This window comes from Bolinopsis microptera, chromosome 4, assembly GCF_026151205.1.
Source record: "Bolinopsis microptera isolate Bmic1 chromosome 4, MBARI_Bmic_1.0, whole genome shotgun sequence".
NCBI classification, from domain to species: Eukaryota; Metazoa; Ctenophora; class Tentaculata; order Lobata; family Bolinopsidae; genus Bolinopsis; species Bolinopsis microptera.
The window spans coordinates 10,865,760-10,886,873 of record NC_087075.1 but is presented as its reverse complement, the minus strand read 5'-3'; the positions used below and the strand labels follow the sequence as shown (position 1 = coordinate 10,886,873).

General features: G+C 41.3%; 2 protein-coding genes across 5 annotated transcripts in view; both read right to left on the bottom strand.

Annotated features, from left to right (window-relative positions):
- Positions 1–6,050, bottom strand: part of LOC134814281 (uncharacterized) — an 81,681-nt gene extending 75,631 nt beyond the window's left edge. For 2 of the 3 annotated variants that reach the window (XM_063822367.1, XM_063822366.1), the window contains exon 1: positions 6,040–6,044. The gene's annotated coding sequence lies outside the window, so the exon portion shown is untranslated. Of the gene's footprint in view, positions 1–6,039 lie in introns of all 3 variants that reach the window. The other variant, XM_063822368.1, reaches the window with a different exon arrangement.
- Positions 1–21,114, bottom strand: part of LOC134814278 (pleckstrin homology domain-containing family G member 5-like) — a 114,514-nt gene that overhangs the window by 14,123 nt on the left and 79,277 nt on the right. For both annotated transcript variants that reach the window (XM_063822363.1, XM_063822362.1), the window contains 2 exons: positions 3,625–3,719; positions 3,424–3,487 (listed from right to left, as the gene is read on the bottom strand). In XM_063822363.1, the coding sequence (XP_063678433.1) occupies positions 3,424–3,487; positions 3,625–3,719 (159 nt within the window). The remainder of the gene's footprint in view (positions 1–3,423; positions 3,488–3,624; positions 3,720–21,114) is intronic.

Sequence of the window (21,114 nt, the reverse complement as noted above, 5' to 3'; positions counted from 1 at the left end):
ATAAATGGTTAATATCAATGAGACCGATATTGTTTCACAGACTTAAGTAAATAATATCTAGAGAAAAGCAGGACAGAAAATATACATCGGAGCAGGACAGAAAATGAGCCACCAAAAACATTACCTGGTTAAATAAACAAACGGGACAAAACACACGGAGAACAGAGAGAGAGAGAGAGCAGTGGAGCTGTTCAAACGAAGAAACAAATATTAATGTGTAGTACACTGACAGCCCGGTACACGTGTCCATGGTTACCTTGTCAGAGTGCTCAGTTGCAGGGAGGTGTTCTGATCCGTCCTGTGACACCAGGTACACTAGACCCTGGCTCTTCTTCTTCACTTTGTACGACCGCTGTGATTGTTAGCGTCGTTACACTTTACACTCAAGTAACATTCCTATCTTACACTCAAGTAACATTACTTACACTTATCTTATGTTACACTCATTCCCATTTTACATGTGAGATTAAAATCTTCTGATAATATCTGCTTGATGGAAGATACCATGGTATGGTAAGATTGGACCATGATATGAAATTTGTGGAGACTCACCCAGCGGTAGGTCAACAAGGTGGATTCTTTAGCTGTAGGCATTGAGTCGAACAGATAGACACAAGTTCAAGATAACAAAATGAGAAACTGACATAAAATTAGTAGTGGAGGTAGTGATACGAGAGTTGCCTCCCCCGCCGTGATTAATAATAATAGTCGCATTAATAATGCAGCTATTAATAGTCCGATACTCCCCCACTACTGATCCGGTCACACAGCATTATTCAGTCACACCCCCACAATGTAGCCACACACTCCTATCAGTGATTCTTATCTACACTGGTTCTCATGTATTATCTCTCTGTTATCTTATCTGAGCTGTTTAGAGAGAACCACACTAACAGAAGAAACCTCAACATTCCTAACTTCACCTCCCCTCAACTTCCTTCATATCAACTTTCAAATAAGGAGCTAGAGCTGAGACTATTAACTGTGACAAGAGAGAGTTTTTAAAGTGTTAACAATCCAATATAGCTGGATGCGGCGGGGGCTAGTTTAAAAGTGTTTAACTATGTTAGAGGAGAAGAAGAGAAGAAGATCAAAGAGTGGAGGTGAAGTGTTGTGAAGACCGGATATACGTGACGTATCTTGTTGTAGAAGTAGCTGTTTTGGCTGGAGTTCAACACGACTGTTGTTCAACAACAGGAAATATTTTGCTTCAAGTTCAAAATGTTAAGAACCCCCTCCCCCCCCCCCGGTTTAACTGATTATTTAAATATCATGTCAAGAGGCGACTATGTTCAGTTACAAAATATTTTAACAAAACGTCAAAAATATGAAACACAGAATTGCTCGGCAAATTGGTAATCTGTCAAACCAAACCCCATCATCTGGGTCACAAATCACTTCGGGCACTGCATTAAAATCATTTCGGGCAATACATTAAAATTATATTGGACACATCAGGGACTAGTGTGTTAAAGTCAGATATTTGCAATACACTGAGACAAGACGAAAGATAGAACTAAAGACAGATGACAACATGAGACGCTATAATATACAGGATTTTAAAGGAGCACGGGATTAATTGAAACAAGCATGAACAACGACTAAGTTAAGATTCAGTGTAAAATCTAAGGTAATATTTACCGGAATATAAAAAAACGGAAGATCGAAAAAGTCGAGTACAGTCAGGTTAAACGTGAGGTTATAAATAGCTCAATTCTCAACCTCACATCGTAAACCTGTTGTTAATTGCGTCAACAAGGCTGCATGTTTCATAATAAGTCTTTGATTTTGTTAAAATAGTGCGGGTGATTGATCTACACCGGCAACTGGATCGTATTAAGTAAAGAGCAACAGTAAAGGAAAGCAAGCGAGGAACGCTAGCGGAGTAAGGAACGTACGCGCACACACAACTCAAACCTTGACTTCTAGTACAATAATTATTACATATTATTATTATATCCATATAATGTTCATCACGTTTAGTGAGGGTCGCGAAATAATGCAATTATACGTTCTCTTTCTGATTCTCTCTCTCTCTGTCAAATACTGATTATATTATAATAGCTGCGGCAATCTTTGCATTCTAGAGCGGGGCATTTGAACATTTTTTTTCGGAGAGCTGGAGATAAACCTAATTATACAAATCGGAAAGTATAAGTCACAGTAATTATATTCACAATATTTACATTAATAGTTACTAAAACTCAAGTTCACGGTTCTATATTCACACCGCGCTACTCAGACGACATGCCGTCCAACTGCCGGCGTGGTCACGTGACCTCTGTTCAAAGTACTCAGTAAACGTATTTATTTACTGTGAAGCACATAGTTGAGGGGGGTTCAGGGGAGGGAGGTAGAGAGGGTGTCAACTATTTTATTGTCATTTACCGACTGTGACACCAACACTGAACTGACTTGTGATTGTAATTAGAACGATGAAGTTAGGTATTTGCGAGGGATATTTGTAGGGGATCATCTCTCTCAAGGCTAGCTATTTCTATATTTGTGATCGGAGGATATGGAGACCCTTCCTACGGATGGAGGTACATGCGGAGTGCGGATTGGTGGTATCCTGATTCCTAAAACTAGATAATTGATACGAATCGTTCAGGGAAATCACTTTTCGTTCAGGGAAATTACTTTTAGAGTGAAAAATATTATAACCGGCAAAAATCTACTCTGGTGAGAGAACTGAGAATTCAAGAAAAAGTCGCGGGATAATATTTTAAAGTGAGTGGGCTGATAACTCGGTAAAAAAGGGATAATATGATAAAAGCAGCCATATTTATAGGAAGCAATGAGGGGGAAGGGAAAACGTACAACGATCTTATTTAGGCTTTTAGCAACCATCAGTACTGTAGGAGCCCCCACTTTCCTAAATACATCATTTTACTGAGAGGAATATTATATAGAACTAATAGAGTGGAATATTATATAGAATTCTGCAGAGAGAACAAAATTGTTGCTCGCAACATTCTTATATAATAGGTGATATAAGAAATGCTGTAACTTTCGAGGTAAGGTTTAGCTAGTTACAACGTTTATATTCCCAACTTCCCGTCTATAAAGTCGGCATGTTCGCCGGCAGGTGAGAAAACAGAGGGTTTGCTGAACTACAGTGTGGTAAATTGAAATTAGCCTCAGTAAATTACTATTACCCTGACCCAGATGTGATGTGAAATGTACATTGTAATTAAAATAGGAAGCAATTAATATATACAATATACATTACAATTAAAAAAGGATGTTAAGTCCAGTGATCTCGGAGGAATAAATCACATGACATTTGACACTGAATTTTACGTCCTAACCCTTAGAAAAAAGGTGCCTGACGGTACTTCTGAAATAAAATCTACCATATAAATTCTTTAAAAAATATACTAAGTATAACAAAATATTTACATTATTAATGACAAATCTTACCTTTCCGGAGATGCCAGAGTACTCTGAAGATTCTGTTTCGGGTTTCTCTTTTTCGGAGTGGGTCCTAAACCGGAGATAGCTGTTAGTTTACCGCAGCAACAAGTAATGATAATTTATTTAATTATCGTTACAACAGTAGAAAATACATGACGGGATGGAAATAATTGGTTTGTTAAATATTGAAAAGCAGCTGCATCTTACCTTCTGATAGATGAGATATGTTCGTCAAACTCGAGTGAATTAGATCTGTTGAGTCTGTCTGGAATATCTGCTGTATCATCATGTAACGACCGTGCCTGAAAAAACAAACAGGTTAACTAATTATTCATTTAATTAACTAATGAATTAATTAGAAAGTGATTAACTTTGTGAATGAATATTTATTGATAAGTTGGAGGTCGAATGGGTGAATTGTGTATTGAGTTAACCTAAGCAGCGGGGAGCACGCATTATTCTTGGAAAGAAGAGAACCATCTACGACCACGCGCTCGCGCATCACTTTATTAATCGCGCGATTGTTAAAGTTACAAATACCAACATATAATTCTCAGTGCCAATCTACGTCACTGTTCTATCACTCCAGCCAAAGGTAGCATGTCCGACTAAGCAGCTCTACAAACTAATCAAATTTGTGCCGTCGCGCACTTACTTCTGGCACTTTTAGGAAACCTAAAATTTCTTCTCGCGGGTTGTTAACCAGGCTATAATATCATGTGTAGAATATTATTATATACTCTGGTGAGTGTCTGTCGAGAGGAACTGATACCCCTTTTGTAGCGAAGTCTGTTACGAAGGACTGGTTTTAAACTGCTATAGTGCTAGTTTGGTGACATTTAATACTATATGTCCAAAATCAGGATACATAACATGAAGACTTTGTTGTAACTTGTATAAAAAGCATTAATATACAGATCTAGAATCTAGATTCTAGATATAATATATATATATTATATATAAAATATTTCTTAAACATAAGAAATATTATTCATTATATATATAATATAAGAAATATCACTCACTCATAAGAAATACTACTCAAACATAAGAAATATGACTCATATACAAGTAATATTACATAAGATATATCACTGGTACATCTCACAACTTCGCACCTTGGTAACCCTATTCTTCGTGCCATGACTCCGCCTGTACGCTTTCAGAGAGCGTACTCTTTTTATAGCACTCATATCCACTGCATATAACACCCAGATACTACTACTACTAAGTACTACTACTAATGTCTAGATAATATCAGAGATCCGATACTTTGGGATGAGAAAGTTTAAAAACCTTTAAAAAGAAACAAAAGAATAACTGGCTAATAAGTGGGTAAATATACCAGTCAGCAGATAATAAAATCACACTCTAACTAACCGTGAATAGACTTATCGGTAATATTAGTTACGGCACATCTTCTCCGCGCGTTAATAATTAAATATAATTAAGCTATAATTACACATAATAAGTCAGAATATGACCGGTCCGCAGCTGGTACGCCACGGAATACTCGCCATGAAACTTATTATCCAGATTTTTAATTAGCTGATTAACTTTGAAGTTGAGCGCTATCACTAGAATGTATTTTTACATTTTGGGTGTTCCCTCAGTATTCTACTTGACAGCTAAAAGGAAGCCACAGTTGAACCCGGGGCTGAATAATTAGAACGTCCGAAGTAAGTTGACAATGTTTCTAGGGAAGTTTAGTAGCTGGGTGTTACTATGGGTGGGGAGCGTTACTAGGGGTCGGCATACAAGGTCAGGGGCTAACAAAGGAAATATGTTTGCCGTAATATGTCCACTTGGGGATTGTAGACGATGGGATTAAATTTCTTGGGAGGTATAGCGCGACATGTCGCGCAGTGTTGGTTATAATTTATGATGTTCAAGCATCAAAAGATATCATGAACTAGTTTTTAATCGTGTCGATCTGTAAGTCTGTGTTTAAAATATAAATTACATCAAATAACTTTACCCCGGACTTATGAAGCGTTGATCTGGGTAGAGTGGAACTGTAACTAGTAGAATAACTCCTTGGCCCTAACTGGGGAGGGCTCACATTACTACTGCACAAGTTCTCCGCTGATTTGACCTTGTGGTTTGTGTTACACTCGAACTCGGCTGATAGTTCCTTGATCTCGTCGATGTAGCGTCGGGGCCGGAGAGCTTGGCTGTTACGTCGGGCGTGGTCTTTTTTCTTGTAGATATTTCGGATGAAGGAGGGAGTCAACATGGTGATACATTAACCTGGGTTCGGGGTCTTTGTTACAATGTTACAACGCTGTCACACTGTAAAACAATGTCACAATACTACCTAACATTTCTACTGCACACGAGAGAAACCTTCACAAATAGCGAACAGAACAGAAATCTGACCAAACTAAAGAGCTGCACCGAGCACGAAAAACAGCAGCAAAAGCTTTTGTCAAGTCAAAACCCCACAATACAGCGTAACAGTGAAGCAGGGTAACAGTCCGCGGGTATAACACAGAAAAAGAGCGTATAAGAGTGTATTATATTCTTACTATATCGGCACACAGGTATCAATACAAGCGGCAACTTAACTCAATGACTCGCCCGAGCGCAAGTTAAAACAAAGACCCTACCGAGCTTCCCAACTTCAATAAATGACGAGAAACGGACACTACAAGTTCCGCAAGCGGGCGCTACAGATGGGCGCTATAAGGGGCGCTATAGTCTCTATAGTAGAGAAGGGCCGGGTCTCTCCACAACAACACCAGGCTAGAAGGACAAGTGTTACATACCCAGCTGAAGGCTGGCAGACAGTTTCACTAGACACTATAATAACCACCGGCTAAATGAAGAGTTTGCTGAGAGAGACCCGGAGAGAGAAGCCGGAGCAGTGTATGATAGTCTCCTGGTGAGGATTTGGAGGAATGTTTTAAAGTACAGGTAAATATACAGTAGGAGAGCGGGAGGATGTGCAGAGATAGATAGAGAGAGAGAGAGAGAGAGAGAGAGAGAGAGAGAGAGAGATAGAGAGAGAGAGAGAGAGAGAGGGAGAGAGAGAGAGTGAGAGAGAGAGAGAGAGAGAGAGAGAGAGAGAGAGAGAGAGAGAGAGAGAGAGAGAGAGAGAGAGAGAGAGAGAGAGAGAGAGAGAGAGAGAGAGAGAGAGAGAGAGAGAGAGAGAGAGAGAGAGAGAGAGAGAGAGAGAGAGAGAGAGAGAGAGAGAGAGAGAGAGAGAGAGAGAGAGAGAGAGAGAGAGAGAGAGAGAGAGAGAGAGAGAGAGAGAGAGAGAGAGAGAGAGAGAGAGAGAGAGAGAGAGAGAGAGAGAGAGAGAGAGAGAGAGAGAGAGAGAGAGAGAGAGAGAGAGAGAGAGAGAGAGAGAGAGAGAGAGAGAGAGAGAGAGAGAGAGAGAGAGAGAGAGAGAGAGAGAGAGAGAGAGAGAGAGAGAGAGAGAGAGAGAGAGAGAGAGAGAGAGAGAGAGAGAGAGAGAGAGAGAGAGAGAGAGAGAGAGAGAGAGAGAGAGAGAGAGAGAGAGAGAGAGAGAGAGAGAGAGAGAGAGAGAGAGAGAGAGAGAGAGAGAGAGAGAGAGAGAGAGAGAGAGAGAGAGAGAGAGAGAGAGAGAGAGAGAGAGAGAGAGAGAGAGGAGAGAGAGAGAGGAGAGAGAGAGAGAGAGAGAGAGAGAGAGAGAGAGAGAGAGAGAGAGAGAGAGAGAGAGAGAGAGAGAGAGAGGAGAGAGAGAGAGAGAGAGAGAGAGAGAGAGAGAGAGAGAGAGAGAGAGAGAGAGAGAGAGAGAGAGAGAGAGAGAGAGAGAGAGAGAGAGAGAGAGAGAGAGAGAGAGAGAGAGAGAGAGAGAGAGAGAGAGAGAGAGATAGCGAGAGAGAGAGAGAACGAAAATGAGCGTTGAGTAGGGAACTGCGGAGGTCAAATGGCGGGATATTGTGGCGTTACACTGTGATGCATTGTGCGGAGTGACATCACACTTCACACTCCATCGTGATGTAACGCTGTCACGACTCTTCATCGTGATGTAACGCTGTCACGACTCTTCATCGTGATGTAACGCTGTCACGACTCTTCATCGTGATGTAACGCTGTCACGACTCTTCACAGCGCCGTGGTGAGATGAGTCAGAGAACTGAGTCAGGTTACGGGGTAATCACTAAATTAGGCAATCTTTACCGGCTCCCCACACACATATGGACAATCTACACACCGATCTGGGCCACAACCTGCACGAGCACGGCACACAACGTGTGTGCTAGGACACAGACCTCAAGCTACTGAAGAGTAATCACACCGCCTAACGCTGCAACAAATGTAAGAACGGTAAACTTGTTAGTCAAAGTTGCAACAAATGTAAGTAGACTTGTTAACCTGTAATATCTCTGTAATTAGTACGCTTGAAGGAGGCCCGATTATTATATGCCCGATTATAAGTCAGATTATATGCCCGATTATAAGCCCGATTAAAAGCCCGATTTTAATTTATATGCTCGATTATATGCCCGAGAGAAGTCGAGGAAAGCTGCTAAACATTTTAGGTAATCAATCTCAGAGAGATCCAGCTATTAACAGCACAAGTTTAATACTAACACGTACAGTTATTGACTAATAACATTACACCAGGTTTAAAACTTGGTATTAAGTTGCAGGATTATACTCCATCTCACAAAGTAATGGTTAATAATAACCCCTCTTCCTTCCCAGAGCTCCAACAGAGTGGAGGTCAAGAAGACAAGAAGACAAGAAGACAAGAAGACAAGAAGACAAGAAGTACGTGACTATCTGGCTGCAGGTAAGCTGCAGGTAAGCTGCAGGTAAGTTGCAGGTAAGCAGGGTATGACTGGGTTGTTACAAGGTTGCGACAGCAGGAAGGTTAGGACGATAGGTTAAGAAGCCAAAAGATTAAGTAGTAACTGTTATTAGGACACTAAAAGTTGGCATATTATTATGCAAAATAATTTGGGAGCTCCATGGAAACCGATCAGTCGCAGAATCCAGTCTCCTCGTGAAGTGGTAGCGACTCTCAGTCAGCAGAAAAGTATCCACATAACGGCTAGGGTGCTACAAGGTAGCGACTAGGTAGCGACTAGGTAGCGACTAGGTAGCGACTAGGTTGCGACTAGGTAGCGACTAGGTAGCGACTAGTTGGCAAGCTGCATGTTATACAGAGAGCACTGCTCTCTGCACAGCAAGAAGGTGTGGACACGGTAACAAGACTTGTACACAACACGGTACACGAGGAGAGAGTAATAAAGACTACATTCCAGAAACTCCAGAAGGGGAGGGAGAGAGAGATAGAGAGAGAGAGAGAGAGAGAGAGAGAGAGAGAGAGAGAGAGAGAGAGAGAGAGAGAGAGAGAGAGAGAGAGAGAGAGAGAGAGAGAGAGAGAGAGAGAGAGAGAGAGAGAGAGAGAGAGAGGAGAGAGAGAGAGAGAGAGAGAGAGAGAGAGAGAGAGAGAGAGGGTGACAAAACAGCTGAACACCACCTGTAGTGACAGCAACAGTTTCAACAACTCGTTACCAGCAGTACGAGCACACCTCACTGCAGTACCGGCTGCCACTAAATCCTTTCCCAGACACCCCTGGAACCTCCCCCCGGATACAGACCGTCCTGAATCCGGGGGAGGATCCAGTCCACCCAGACGGTCCTGAATCCTACTGTAACACTTACAGCCGTCCTGAAGCTCCCAGAAAGATGTTTGAAAGAGGAACAGCACACTGTGTCAGTACCCAGACACACGAGTATTAAGACAGATGGTCAGAATCCTAGCAGGTAACAATTATCAAAGCAAAGCTCAAAGTGAAATACAGCTCTCGATACTGATCTTGATAGTATGACTTCTTTTGACACATCCATTAAAACGAACTACAAGATGCTGCGGTGGACATATAAAATAAACGCTAGGTGCCAAAATTATAGATTGGAGAGAGCGAGGCATGATCTCTAGTTCCACTTCTGAGAACTGAAAGCTGAGATAATGAACGTACGTAATATACTGCTGTGTGTGCTTATACGAGCAGGTTGTACTCAAGCTGCAGCTGAGTGGGGTGGGACAACAGCGTCTGTTGTGGAAACAAAGTTAAACATAGTCTGTGTCCGAGCAGACCAATACGAGCAACTGTAAAACTGCTGACAAATAACTTTAAACAGTTAATAAAGACAACTGTGAGCAGTTTTACCGGTATATTGTATTTATACAGGGCGTGGTGTGTCAAGAGAGAGAGAGATCACGTAATCTACCAGAAATAAAACAAAGTGCTAACTTAGTGTTAATATACTCTGCGAGAGAGTCATATGGGGTTAACATAACTAGAACGGGAAGATGAAGTAACAGTTAACCGGCCTAGCTGAGAGCAAGAGAGAGAAGGAAGGAGAGAGACGGTTTTAGTGTTGTGAGCGCTCCCTTAAAGGCATAATCTGTAGCTTGTGTAATCTGGTGCTTGTCCTGGTGGTGTCAATTTGAGAAGCGTTTGAGCGGTTCAATTGTAAGCAGTGATATTACAATCAGGTAACGGTTATTGAGTTGAAATTACGATGGCAGAGGGTCGAGGAAGTGGAGGGATGTCTCCGAATTAATATCGGGGATATTTGATAGTCATTTACAGAAATTCTGACGGCTGTCTCTTAGAGCAGAGCTGTTTAAATAAACGTATGTTATTAGCTTTGGGGGATCATCGCTGTTTTCGCGCCGTCGAGATGTCGAGATTTCTCCAATAATTATAAATGGTTAAAACGATAAAAACTTTAAGTTTCGCGATATTTTGACCATTTAAATTATCGAGTCATCATCTAGGCCGGTGGTTAAAAAATGCGGATTGTGTTTAATCTCGCTTTTAAAATTGCTCATCTCGCAGCGAATATAGAAATGGCGAAAGTAACGAAATATTTTCATTACTTTCAAACCATCGAAAATGCCAAATCTCTGGGTTAGAACTGAACCAACCTCCACTAGTTGCTCATTTTAATGATTTAACAGTTCAACCGCAGAAGTGGTTTAACGAACAGAGAGTATCCCACTAAAATCTAATCAAGATGTTTAACTTGGTAGACTAATTTAGTGGTGGGTGGTTAGAATATTCAAAAAGAAGCAGCTCCGTTAGCTTTCAATTTAACGCTACCGAAGGAACCATTAGCTACTACTGGTCAGTGGTGGTAAGTCCGTAAGTAATTGAGTTTCTTAGTGGTCAGTTTATTGGTAAGTCAGTGCGACCAATAGAACAAGAGGGTCACGTTTTGGTTGTTCGTCATTTTTTTGAAAACCATTTTTTACCAGCATCATTTATAAAGCTTTAATTTTCGCAGATGGCGTGATTTGTTTAAATCACGCACCAGACACAGAAATTACTGCATGAAATTTTAGTGCCGCGCGAACGCTAAAATTAAAGGCATCAGGATGCCTGTTAATAAACTATAATTAGTTAATTAGAAGGCAATATGTCTATAATCAATTAATTAGAAGGCAATGTATTTTAAAAATATTTACAAAGTAAAAGCAACATTCCCCCGCCATATGATTTTCCATACGACATTGGAATTCATACCATACATACAAGTTTTTATGTGAACAAATTTTTACCTGTGGATTAGAAGACAAGTAGTCGGCGACATTCTCGTATCTGAAATCAGCAGGTAGACTCTTCCTATTAGAGATGGCAGGATCAGATATCCTCCTTCCATCAGGCTCGATATAAGAGGGCGGCACCTGAGGCAGCTCCTCCTCCTTAAGAGGCCCAGAGTGTTTCCTATGGTGGATCATCCTCTCTAAAGAGAAGTTCTTCACACTAGCACTCAACCTCCTGAGTTTCCTCTGGAACCCTGACCCTGTAGCTACGTCCTGTTGGGAGGCTCTGATGGAGTTGTTGACGTAACAGGAGGCAGGGCGGGGAGGTTTGATAGGCCGGGGAGGGAGCGCCTCTGTGAAGGGGGTGATGAACTCTGTGGTATCTGGTCTGTGAGGCGAGGTGGTGGGGTCTGTGGGAGGTGGGTTGGATATACTCCGTCTGTTTTGTCTCCTGGTAGCTCTGCTTCCTCTTCTTAGCACTACTCCGTCAAGTGAATCTGACACGGTTCTGTGGACCTCCTCCTCTTCTTTTTCTTCTCTTCTAGTCAGGGTGTTGTCTGATAACACTGCTCTGACTACATCTGTAGGACTGGGTTCCTCAACATGATTCTCCTCCTCACGTACACACTTTTTAACCTGGTACTTCTCACTTCTATCTCTGTCCCTCCACTCTCCTGAGCCTAGCATCCTGAAGAAGAGTAGAGATTTCCTCCTGAACGAGTTGGAGGGTCTGGAGACTTTCTGTCTTTTCCTGCTTGTTTCCAGAGGAGATATATTAATGTGATCTACTGTGTGGCGCCTCCCCCACTGACCCGACCCAGGGTAAGTGCTGTTAGCCCAGTTCTCTTGGCTGTGACACGGGCTGTAACTCTGGTAATCCTGATCACTTTGATAAGTATAACTCTGGTCACTGCTGAAGCTTTGGTCGCTGGGGAAGTTGTGGTGGACTGGGTTCCCTGGGTGGGAGGTCCACTGGGCGTTGTGGTATACTATCTTGGGGTAGGATGGCGCGTGGTTTGAGATCAGTTCACAGGACATCATCCAGCATCCGCTGTTAACAAGGGGTTAGTTATTGTACGAGGGAGCAATGATTATCAAGCAATGGAGAAATAGCATAATTTATAATTATAGAGCGGCAACGATTCAAAGTATGCTAAGTATTTACACATCATGTGATGCATCAAACTGTGTAAACAATGTAACATAATGTTGATAATACAAACGGGAAGGAGAGGTTCCTATTTCCTAACGAGAACAAACAAAATATATTGAAAAACGCAACGCGGGGATATTTATATAATGAAACTACATACTATTCAAATATCGAGTTGATAATAATCGTAATATCGTAAAACTATCAAATGTAAACTAAACCACATCAAATGCTCCCCAACTCAATCTACACGCACAGACAAATACTCCTCAAATAAGGGAGGAGATTCCGTGTGAACAGAAGAAGGATGGAATTAATTAGCTGCATTTAGGAACGGATGTCAAGCAATAATGTGCTGCTTGAGAGCCAGCCTCATCCGAGTCAAATATAGCGGTCGAACAGGCTATCTGAGAACAAATATCTGGGGCGGGCGGATCATGGTATGCTTATCAAATATTACTTGTAATCGTTCTGCGTAAGATTATTTCATAAAAATCCAGACGAGCGAATCCGGCTCTAAACGACCTGGGAAAGTCCCTTTCTAGCGTTTCACACACCAGATACAAACCAATTACTAACAATTAACGGACACTAATATAAATCAAAAGAAGCAGCGGAGCAGAAACAACACCTCACTCAAACATGATCATGACTTTTAGACGCAACATTTAGCGTTACACTAGAAATAATGACGTAGATACGCCGAATATTACTGAATCATTATTATTACATCCTAATATATCCCTGCATAATACAGAATACTACAGGAGTTAGGAATTAGGAGTGTGTAATGAGATATCGTAATAAGAAACGTCACTGGTCAAACCTATTGTTGGGGTGAGATAATCTCACTCAGATTACAGGACTAGTTCCTGGGTTCAGCATCACAGAGTGACGAGAGTAGGTTGTAAAGAGGCAGGGAGAGCGAGGGTGAGGAGGCAGGGAGAGGGGGTGAAGGATGTGCAGGTTGTGTGAAGATAAGAGGTTTATATTGGGTGTAGTATTATGGGATGTGATGTAAGGATTGTTAGACGTGTTGTTACTAACACCATCACTAACACCGTCACTAACACCATTACAGACGCTATTAGACGTAGCGGAGCGGTGACCAATATATCCTCTCTATAACAGGACTACCTGCTCAGAAGAAAGCTATAAGCGCACTATCCCGGGTATAAATAGCTCTGTCAGAGATAGGTTGATATATTGGAGCAATATTGGAGCATGATGTGTTGTGAGGTGGAGGGAGCTGGTCATATGAGATAGTGTGAATGGAGCTACGTTAGTGCGAAGTTTGCAGGAATGCCCTTATATGGTCAAATTAGAGGACACGAAATAAAATAAAGAACATGTTGTGTACTCTTTACGAATACATGCGTAGTAAGTACTTGTAATGATAAAATAAAGTACAGTAAAATAAAATGATGTGATAAAATCGAGTAAAGTAAAATAAAGTGATGTGATGGATATAAAGGCAGGTGCATGCATGTAGCGACACAAGTTATTCACGACAAGAATGTCTAAGTGCTAAAATACCTAGTACGGAAAATCCGTCCTAAAAAAGTCATAGCAAAGGGGAAATAAACGAGTGAACAGTAGAGGAACTTGCCCTAATCTCAGTTAGTGCTTTAGTAAGCCTTAGAAGGGAAGTTTCTCTCAGTGTTGTATGTGACATCTCTACTGGCTGGAACTTGCTTAAGGCGCACGCTTACTGTGCAATGTCAAGTTACCCGGCCACGTCAACAATCAGAAATATCGGGCTTAGAACAACCACCAACAATCTAACAAGACAAGACAATCTGACACAACCACCAACAATCTAACAAGACAAGACAATCTGACACAACCACCAACAATCTGGCAAGAATGCGTGATAACTTAATTACAAATGCAAGTTGAAAAACTGTCAAGTCTGCAAGGTGGAGTGGCTGAAAATGTTAAATAAACAAAAAGAAACAAACAATAAAGATTTAAACTAAACATTTGCAGATCATTGTTTACTGGAGATACACCAAGGGTGGAGGTGTAGTCGAATTACCACTCAAATAACAGAATTAAATCCAGGTAACACAGTTAGAGTCTCTACTAAGATGCTAGGAAGTAAGTGTGAAGTTACTATAAAATAACCAGGAAGTATATATTATATAGTTTGAGGGAAGGGTGAAACCAGCCGAGCTGTTAATTAGCACCATTGTTAATTAGTAACATCAGAAGAATACAAGGAAGTAAGAGAGGAGAAATACAAGGAAATGTATCTCAGGTTTCCTCTAGAGAGTCCACACGTGTCATGCTTAATTGGGTTTTTAAATGTGATGGGGGGGGGGGGGGGGGGGGGAGGCTGACTAGTGCTAGTATTTAAAGTGACAGGTTAGTACCTAGTTTAAACGTCCCCTGAAGGGCTGGGGTTTTAAACTGTAAACTTATTAACTTAATATTGATGCGCTATTAACTTATTAACCTAATATTGTTGCGTTTTAATTAGGGGGTAAGAGTTTAACATGCTTTATAAGGTATGTTTAGACCAGACCGCCTGTACTGAGGTGACAAGGTTATTATAGTTTGATAGGTATTCAGTATAATGGTGGGACTGTTGTTTATGCCAACTTGTCAGGTTCAGACAAACAAATGTAACCATTTTAGAGGTCCAGCAAGCACCTTTATGTCTCAGAAATGTGACAAGTGTAAAAATGGCGGTCAATCGAGGGTATTAATGTTCTGAAGAATTGTAAGTATTTTGGACTGCTCCCTTTATTAGGGAAGAGTATGATGTAATGACTGGATGATCTGTGAGAATTACTGGGTAGACGGATTTAATTAGAAATGACCTTTATATAGGATTCAAAATTTTAAAAAGATCTCGGATTCTCATACTGAAGGATTAAGTGTTGAATATCTCAGTAATCAAGATCAACACGTCACTCTTAATCAAGAAAACACATACTATGCCATAAATCAGGATAGCAGAAAAACACGCACAGCAAATTATCCAGATATGCTCAGGAAGCACAATAGTTCCCCAGAATCAGGAGGCACAAAAGCACACTGAAGCCCCAGAATCAGGAGGCATAAAAACACCCGGGTACTACCTCAGAATCAGAGCTCTCATAGTAACTAGCCAGACTCTTGACCCTGCCTCTCTCCAGATCCTCAGCCCTGTTCCAGAAGGTACTGTTACCCAGCTCTAGGAACCCTCCGTTTTTACGCTTCATTCCCTTCCTTCTGTTGTAGTTGTACAAGGACTTGTATCTGCAGAGACCACGACCGGTGAGGAAATTAGCTAGCAAACTTCGCGAATATTCTTATTTGTTCCAGGGTCGGGTTCACTATTAACTTTAACAGATAAGATTTGACCTAGATTTTCAAATGGAAACAAACGGATTAAGTAACAAATGCAAACTGAAAACCGACCTCCTATCAAAAGTACCCCCAACGAAGACTTCCTCATCGCTCTTAGACTTGACCCTAGCCAGGTAGCTGTGTTTAGAGTTACACCTAGGTCTAACCTGCACCTCCTCCTCCTCCTCTTCCTCCTCTTCTATCTCTTTACTCTTGCTCCTGTAATCCTCGTGGTCTTCAGCGCTGCTGTTTCTCCGTCTTATCAGCGACTTACGAACTTTCCTCATGACGGTACGGGACAAACGTAACAACTCGGCAAATATCGGGAATGTAACTGTAAAAGGTGACTATTTCTGGTGGTATATCAGTGAACTTGTTGCAGGGCTAGGTATGCTTATAAGGAGCAAATCAGGGGGCTGGTGACGAGTCACGTGGTGGTAGGTCAGCCTTCTCAGGGTAGGGTTTTAGCTACTCAGTCTCAGTGTGTTAATCTACGGGCATACAGTCATTCTGAGTATGATAACGACAAATCAGGTGGTTGTGCCTTCACTACTCTAGTATCACAAACAAAATATCAAACGTCAGCAAGAAAAGGAGGAGGACGTAAGAAAAAGTGACTGAAGAGTGACGTTTAAAAACAGTAAGCAACAACAAAAGAAAAACGAGAACAATAAATCCACCGTGTCTGGGAACACTCTAATAACTGGAACAATCACAGAGCAGTGACCGCAAACACCACGTGACCAATAAGTAACAGTAGTTAGAGAGGAGGACGCATGGGATGAGGGGGCAGTTCCGAGATCAAAGCAGAGGAAGCGGAGAAAACAAGCATAGGGAACTATAATATACGTGAGTAACAGTATTGAAGCACCGTGTAGATACACAATGTATAGATGCTGTGCTGTGTATGAAAATAGGAGGAGAGGGAGTGTGCAGTGTGTGGTTAGGAGAAGGCGTTTTAGCAAGCGGCCACTAAGGGGGGTAAACTGTTAAAACTCCGCACCGGCTTTCTACCGGTTAGACCACTTCAGGGGCCGTTAACAATGATGTGCCAGCAAGTAACCACTACAGCAAGTAACCATTTCAACAGCCATTAATAATGGTGATTTAATTGAGTGGAGGGAGGAGAGGGGCTATTTGGGGGAGGTGATGCGCTATATTTAGCTAGCGGTGGTCAAAGAGGAAAGCCGTTAGGATAGATCGACCTCAAAGCTATTCTAGTAATCAAGAGAAGAGAGAACGAGTATTCAAATGCAGTAAATTAGGGCAAATGGAAGGACTGATGCGGATAATGTCCCGTTATAATTATTGTATTTACTTGTTCGAGGTTAGTTCAATGTTTAAAAGGGCACAAAGTTGAGGGTCAGTTAAATAAACATTAGTGCTCTAATACAAAGTGATTTATGTTTCATAATGAATGGTAAAATAAACTTCATAGTTCTATCTTAGGAAGTAGAAGTATCTAGAAGAAAAAAAAGGGTGGAGAGGCAAAAATGTAACAAAAACTCAAACAAATTGACTAGACTTTCCCAATCAACAGCCCAATAAGCAAGCAACCGCCCTAGCCTGATTAGCATTTGTACATCTAATTGGGATTTGAGATACCTCAACTCTCAATTGAGGAGATAATAATTTGGTAATTGTGTACAAGTTCCAACTCATCAGCCGCTGTACATCAATTACGTGCAATGATAGGCAGTTACACTAGACGTTCAGAGTAATAAAAGAGAGAGAAAGCTACAGTGGATGGGGCAGAGAACTATAATCATCACAACAAACATAGCCCTCTCAGGATAGAATCTATGAAATAACGATTATTAATGAATCAAGCATACATCTGAAGCTCTCGTCGTCCAATCAAACGCAGCTAGCGACCCCGTGATCCAGATCAGCCAATCAGGACAAAGCCCTGATCACGTGCCGGGATACAAGCAATCAGAACACCCAGTGAAGTCACGTGATGCATGAAGACCAATGAGGTTGCAGCGTGCGGGCCTCTGGAGAAAGGGTGCTTTGTAAATATGCTTTCCAAGTGTGGTTAAGGTGGTCAAGGTTTGTGTGCTGTCTCATTAGGTGTTCAATGATGGTGAAATATGAGGTTCAAGCCGTGAGAAGTGTGTAAAGTGGCAGTTTATAATGGTGATGTGCAGCGTGTATAAGGTTCTCCGTTATGCAACCAAGTTGTATGCGGGGGAAATTAGAAAAGAACCCATCCAACAGATTATAATTTCGAAAGTAAAGTGTCCACAACAATACGACACAAAATGTTTAACAATTATGCAAGTAATATTCACAAATTAAGTATCGGGCCAATAAGTATCCTGCAACTTCTCCGTGCCCTGAGGTGAACAAATTTGCAAGGACCTGTTGAGTAGCGAGTCAGTGAGCGAGTCTACTGTGGCACATGTCATACTGTAAATAGCGTCTGTGCTACTTGTACAGGACATTTAGCTACCCAATAGAGAACATCAACAGGTTATGTAACGTAATTTGACTTAAATAGTAAGTAACGTAACAAAACTTGTATTCAAATACTTGAATAATAAATAACATAAAAGAAATTGTATTCAGAGAGGGTGAAAATGACCGTTATAGAGACGGGAAAGTAAGAGTTACAGGGCAGGGACGTAAGATAAGAACTTGAAAGATAAAAAGTTCAAGCTGATAAGTTAAGCTGTAGCAAGACCACCAAAAGCGAAACTTGACAGTTACCAGGTGAACGATTTGCCATACTGTTCCAGCTTGGCTTCTTATAACAAAAATACACTTACAAATAACAAAATAGCTCAATTCGTGACTGTGAGTGTGACTTCTCCAGACGTGACTTCTACAGCACTTTTATACTACAGATTCTATCAGCACCATAAACCTAACATGAAATAAAACAGATTCCACTTGCACTGAACAATACCACCTCCAGACAACTAAAAATTCGTTACAAATTCCACAGCAAACGATCAAGGAAGTCCCATCCCACAGAGATCACAGCAACTACTCGCAACTACGTGACGTGGTTATCACCAAATACCGCGCTTATCTCGCACGTAAAGTCGCAAAACTGTGTAACTAGTAGGATTCACGGCATCCTATGGAATTGGTAACTTTGTAGAAGTAATCAATCCGCCGACTTTGGTAGATGTAAGCCTGAAGCTGCTGCAGAATAGAGACGCGGCCTGTAGGGTCAACTGAGAAGTGGCGGCATACACCTCGTACGATTAATATAGCGGAGAGAGAGACATCGGGCTCAATCATTTTCAAATAGGCGCAAACATATTATGTGCCCCTTGTTGTTGTATGATATTTTGTAATTTGTTGCCTGGCAACCTATGATCTAAATTCAGTGACTTAATTCTTCGATATATCGGTAGTGTATTGACTGTCCGATCTATGACAAGCAGATTTAATTGTTCGTGGACTATCCCACTTTTTAGGTCGCAAATACCTTAACAGATTGTCTGCAAAGATCGTCTCAACCAAATGTAGCAAACATATGCTTGGTATTTTAAGGTTACTAAGCAGGACAAACAGGCTCAAGCCTCAAAGTACACAAAGTTAGAAATAATTCGGGGATACCTCGTCAATATTTCGGATTGCTAGCTGGAGCACCCAAAGGGAAGGTAAGTAGAGAAACTACAACCCAGCAGTGAAGGAGGGGATCAGGGAGTGGTTGCAGTTATGGCGTTAAGAATATTAGCCGTGGTTAAACGCTGTGAACAACTCCAAATAAAGCTAATTGTAATAAAGAGGTTTTGTGATTAAATGGTTTTTGCATAATTAGCTTGATCGAATTGAAAGTATCACCGTCAATCTCCAAATAAAGGTAATTAACATAAACATCATGGTCGCAAAGAAGCAGCAATATTTGAAATAAAGATAAACGGCGCAGGCCAGTGGTTTTGCAGGAGTCACGTGATCATTTGAAGGTGTCAGGTGATCAGGCCAGGTGCACGCATTTAGTATCATCGTGTGCGACTCAGCCAAATCTGACAATTATGGTCGTCCAGAGAGGCATCTACCCGATTTAATCAAGGCTCGTTTTATCAAGAAACTCCGCTCAAAAAACCCGACAATAAACATCAAACCGAGGAACACGAGCTCGTAAAGATCACGTGACTAACCACGTGTCCCACACCAGACAACTAGAGGTTATATAATGAGGTGGCTAACTCTCCGCTGAGGGGAGATTCAATTCTCAGCAGCATAATAGTAGAGGGCCACATGCCCTTATATGGGATAATACAGCTCCAGTACCATGAATATGCGACTGTGTACAGTGTAGCTGCGCTCTGTTCTCAACCAATGACCGGAGAGATGGACAACAGCCAGAGGGCAGATAAAACTGGAAAACTGCCAGAGGGCAGATAAAACTGGAAAATTGCCAGAGGGTGGTTAATTAACATTGAACATGAGAGAGAGAGCGACACAATGAGCACTGAGCAAGCATCGTGAAAACTTCGAGGTGGTCGTGGCCGTATTGTGTGATGTGTTGGAGAACAATTGCACAACACCGAGTAACAAAGCCGTCTCTTGTAAAAGTTGACAGGACTGAGAACAAAGTGTGATGCTGGGTAATTATTGTCATTAGTACCGATGTGTTCGCTTTTAATTGCATCCATCCACAATTACGGTCGAAAAGCTAGCTTAGATCATGATGAAGATATTATCTAAACTTATGAAACAAACTCGATTTAAAAGCGGCGTTAACAACTAACTCATCAGAATTCCGAGTAACAAATACCGCTTTTAAATTTCAAATTTAGATAGAAACTAATTTTAAACGCCGCTAGGCACGAGATTTAGAGATGAATTACATCAGATTCTAAACAGAATGAATTTAGTGACGAGTTACTGCAGAGTTGAAACAAATGGCAATAGTAATATACCCATGAACAGCGCCTATCGGAACAATTTGAAGGAGGATAGAGTGCACAGAGCCATGGCAACCACGTCCCGTAATACATTTAGTTGGCAGGTGGAGTCTACTTTGGGGAGAATGCACGTGGCTATGACGGGATCTATTCAATTAGGTAGCTAATTGCGAGTGGTGATTTCCACAGACTTAATCCTGATTAACGACTTGCGACGGGTAGCATATTGTACAATATGGTTCTCAACAAAGCGAACCACATAAATCGCTTTATTATAATGTTAATCCAGTGGTTTAGATCTTTACAATGTAAATCTTTACATCTTTATCCCACGTGAACCACACACAATGGCGGATAATTATAGCCGAAATATTTGACTTCAATAGTTTGAATTCCTTTCAATTGGTGATCTAAACCAACGAGAGCTTAAAATGTAAATCGATATAGGAGTGTCAGACAAGATGACGTTACAGACACCTGAAGAACATACATGTGCAATATGAGGCATTAGTCAGAAAGATAGACCAGGTGTTCTGAGGTTTTCTTAGATCACAGTTCACACGTGCTGAAGCAAAACCCAAAATAATATTATTAGGTCGTGGAATGGGTTATCTCATTAGATAATATGTAGTGGTAAACACTGAATAATAGTATTATCAGGAGAACAGAGCAAGCAGACATTAGGAGGCACATTAACATTATAACTACGAGTAAGAGGGAGAGTAAGAGCAGGTGGTGTTTAGTGGACCCCACAGAGGAGAGTAAGAGAGGGAGGAAGTGGCGTGTAATGGTAGTGTTCCAATGAT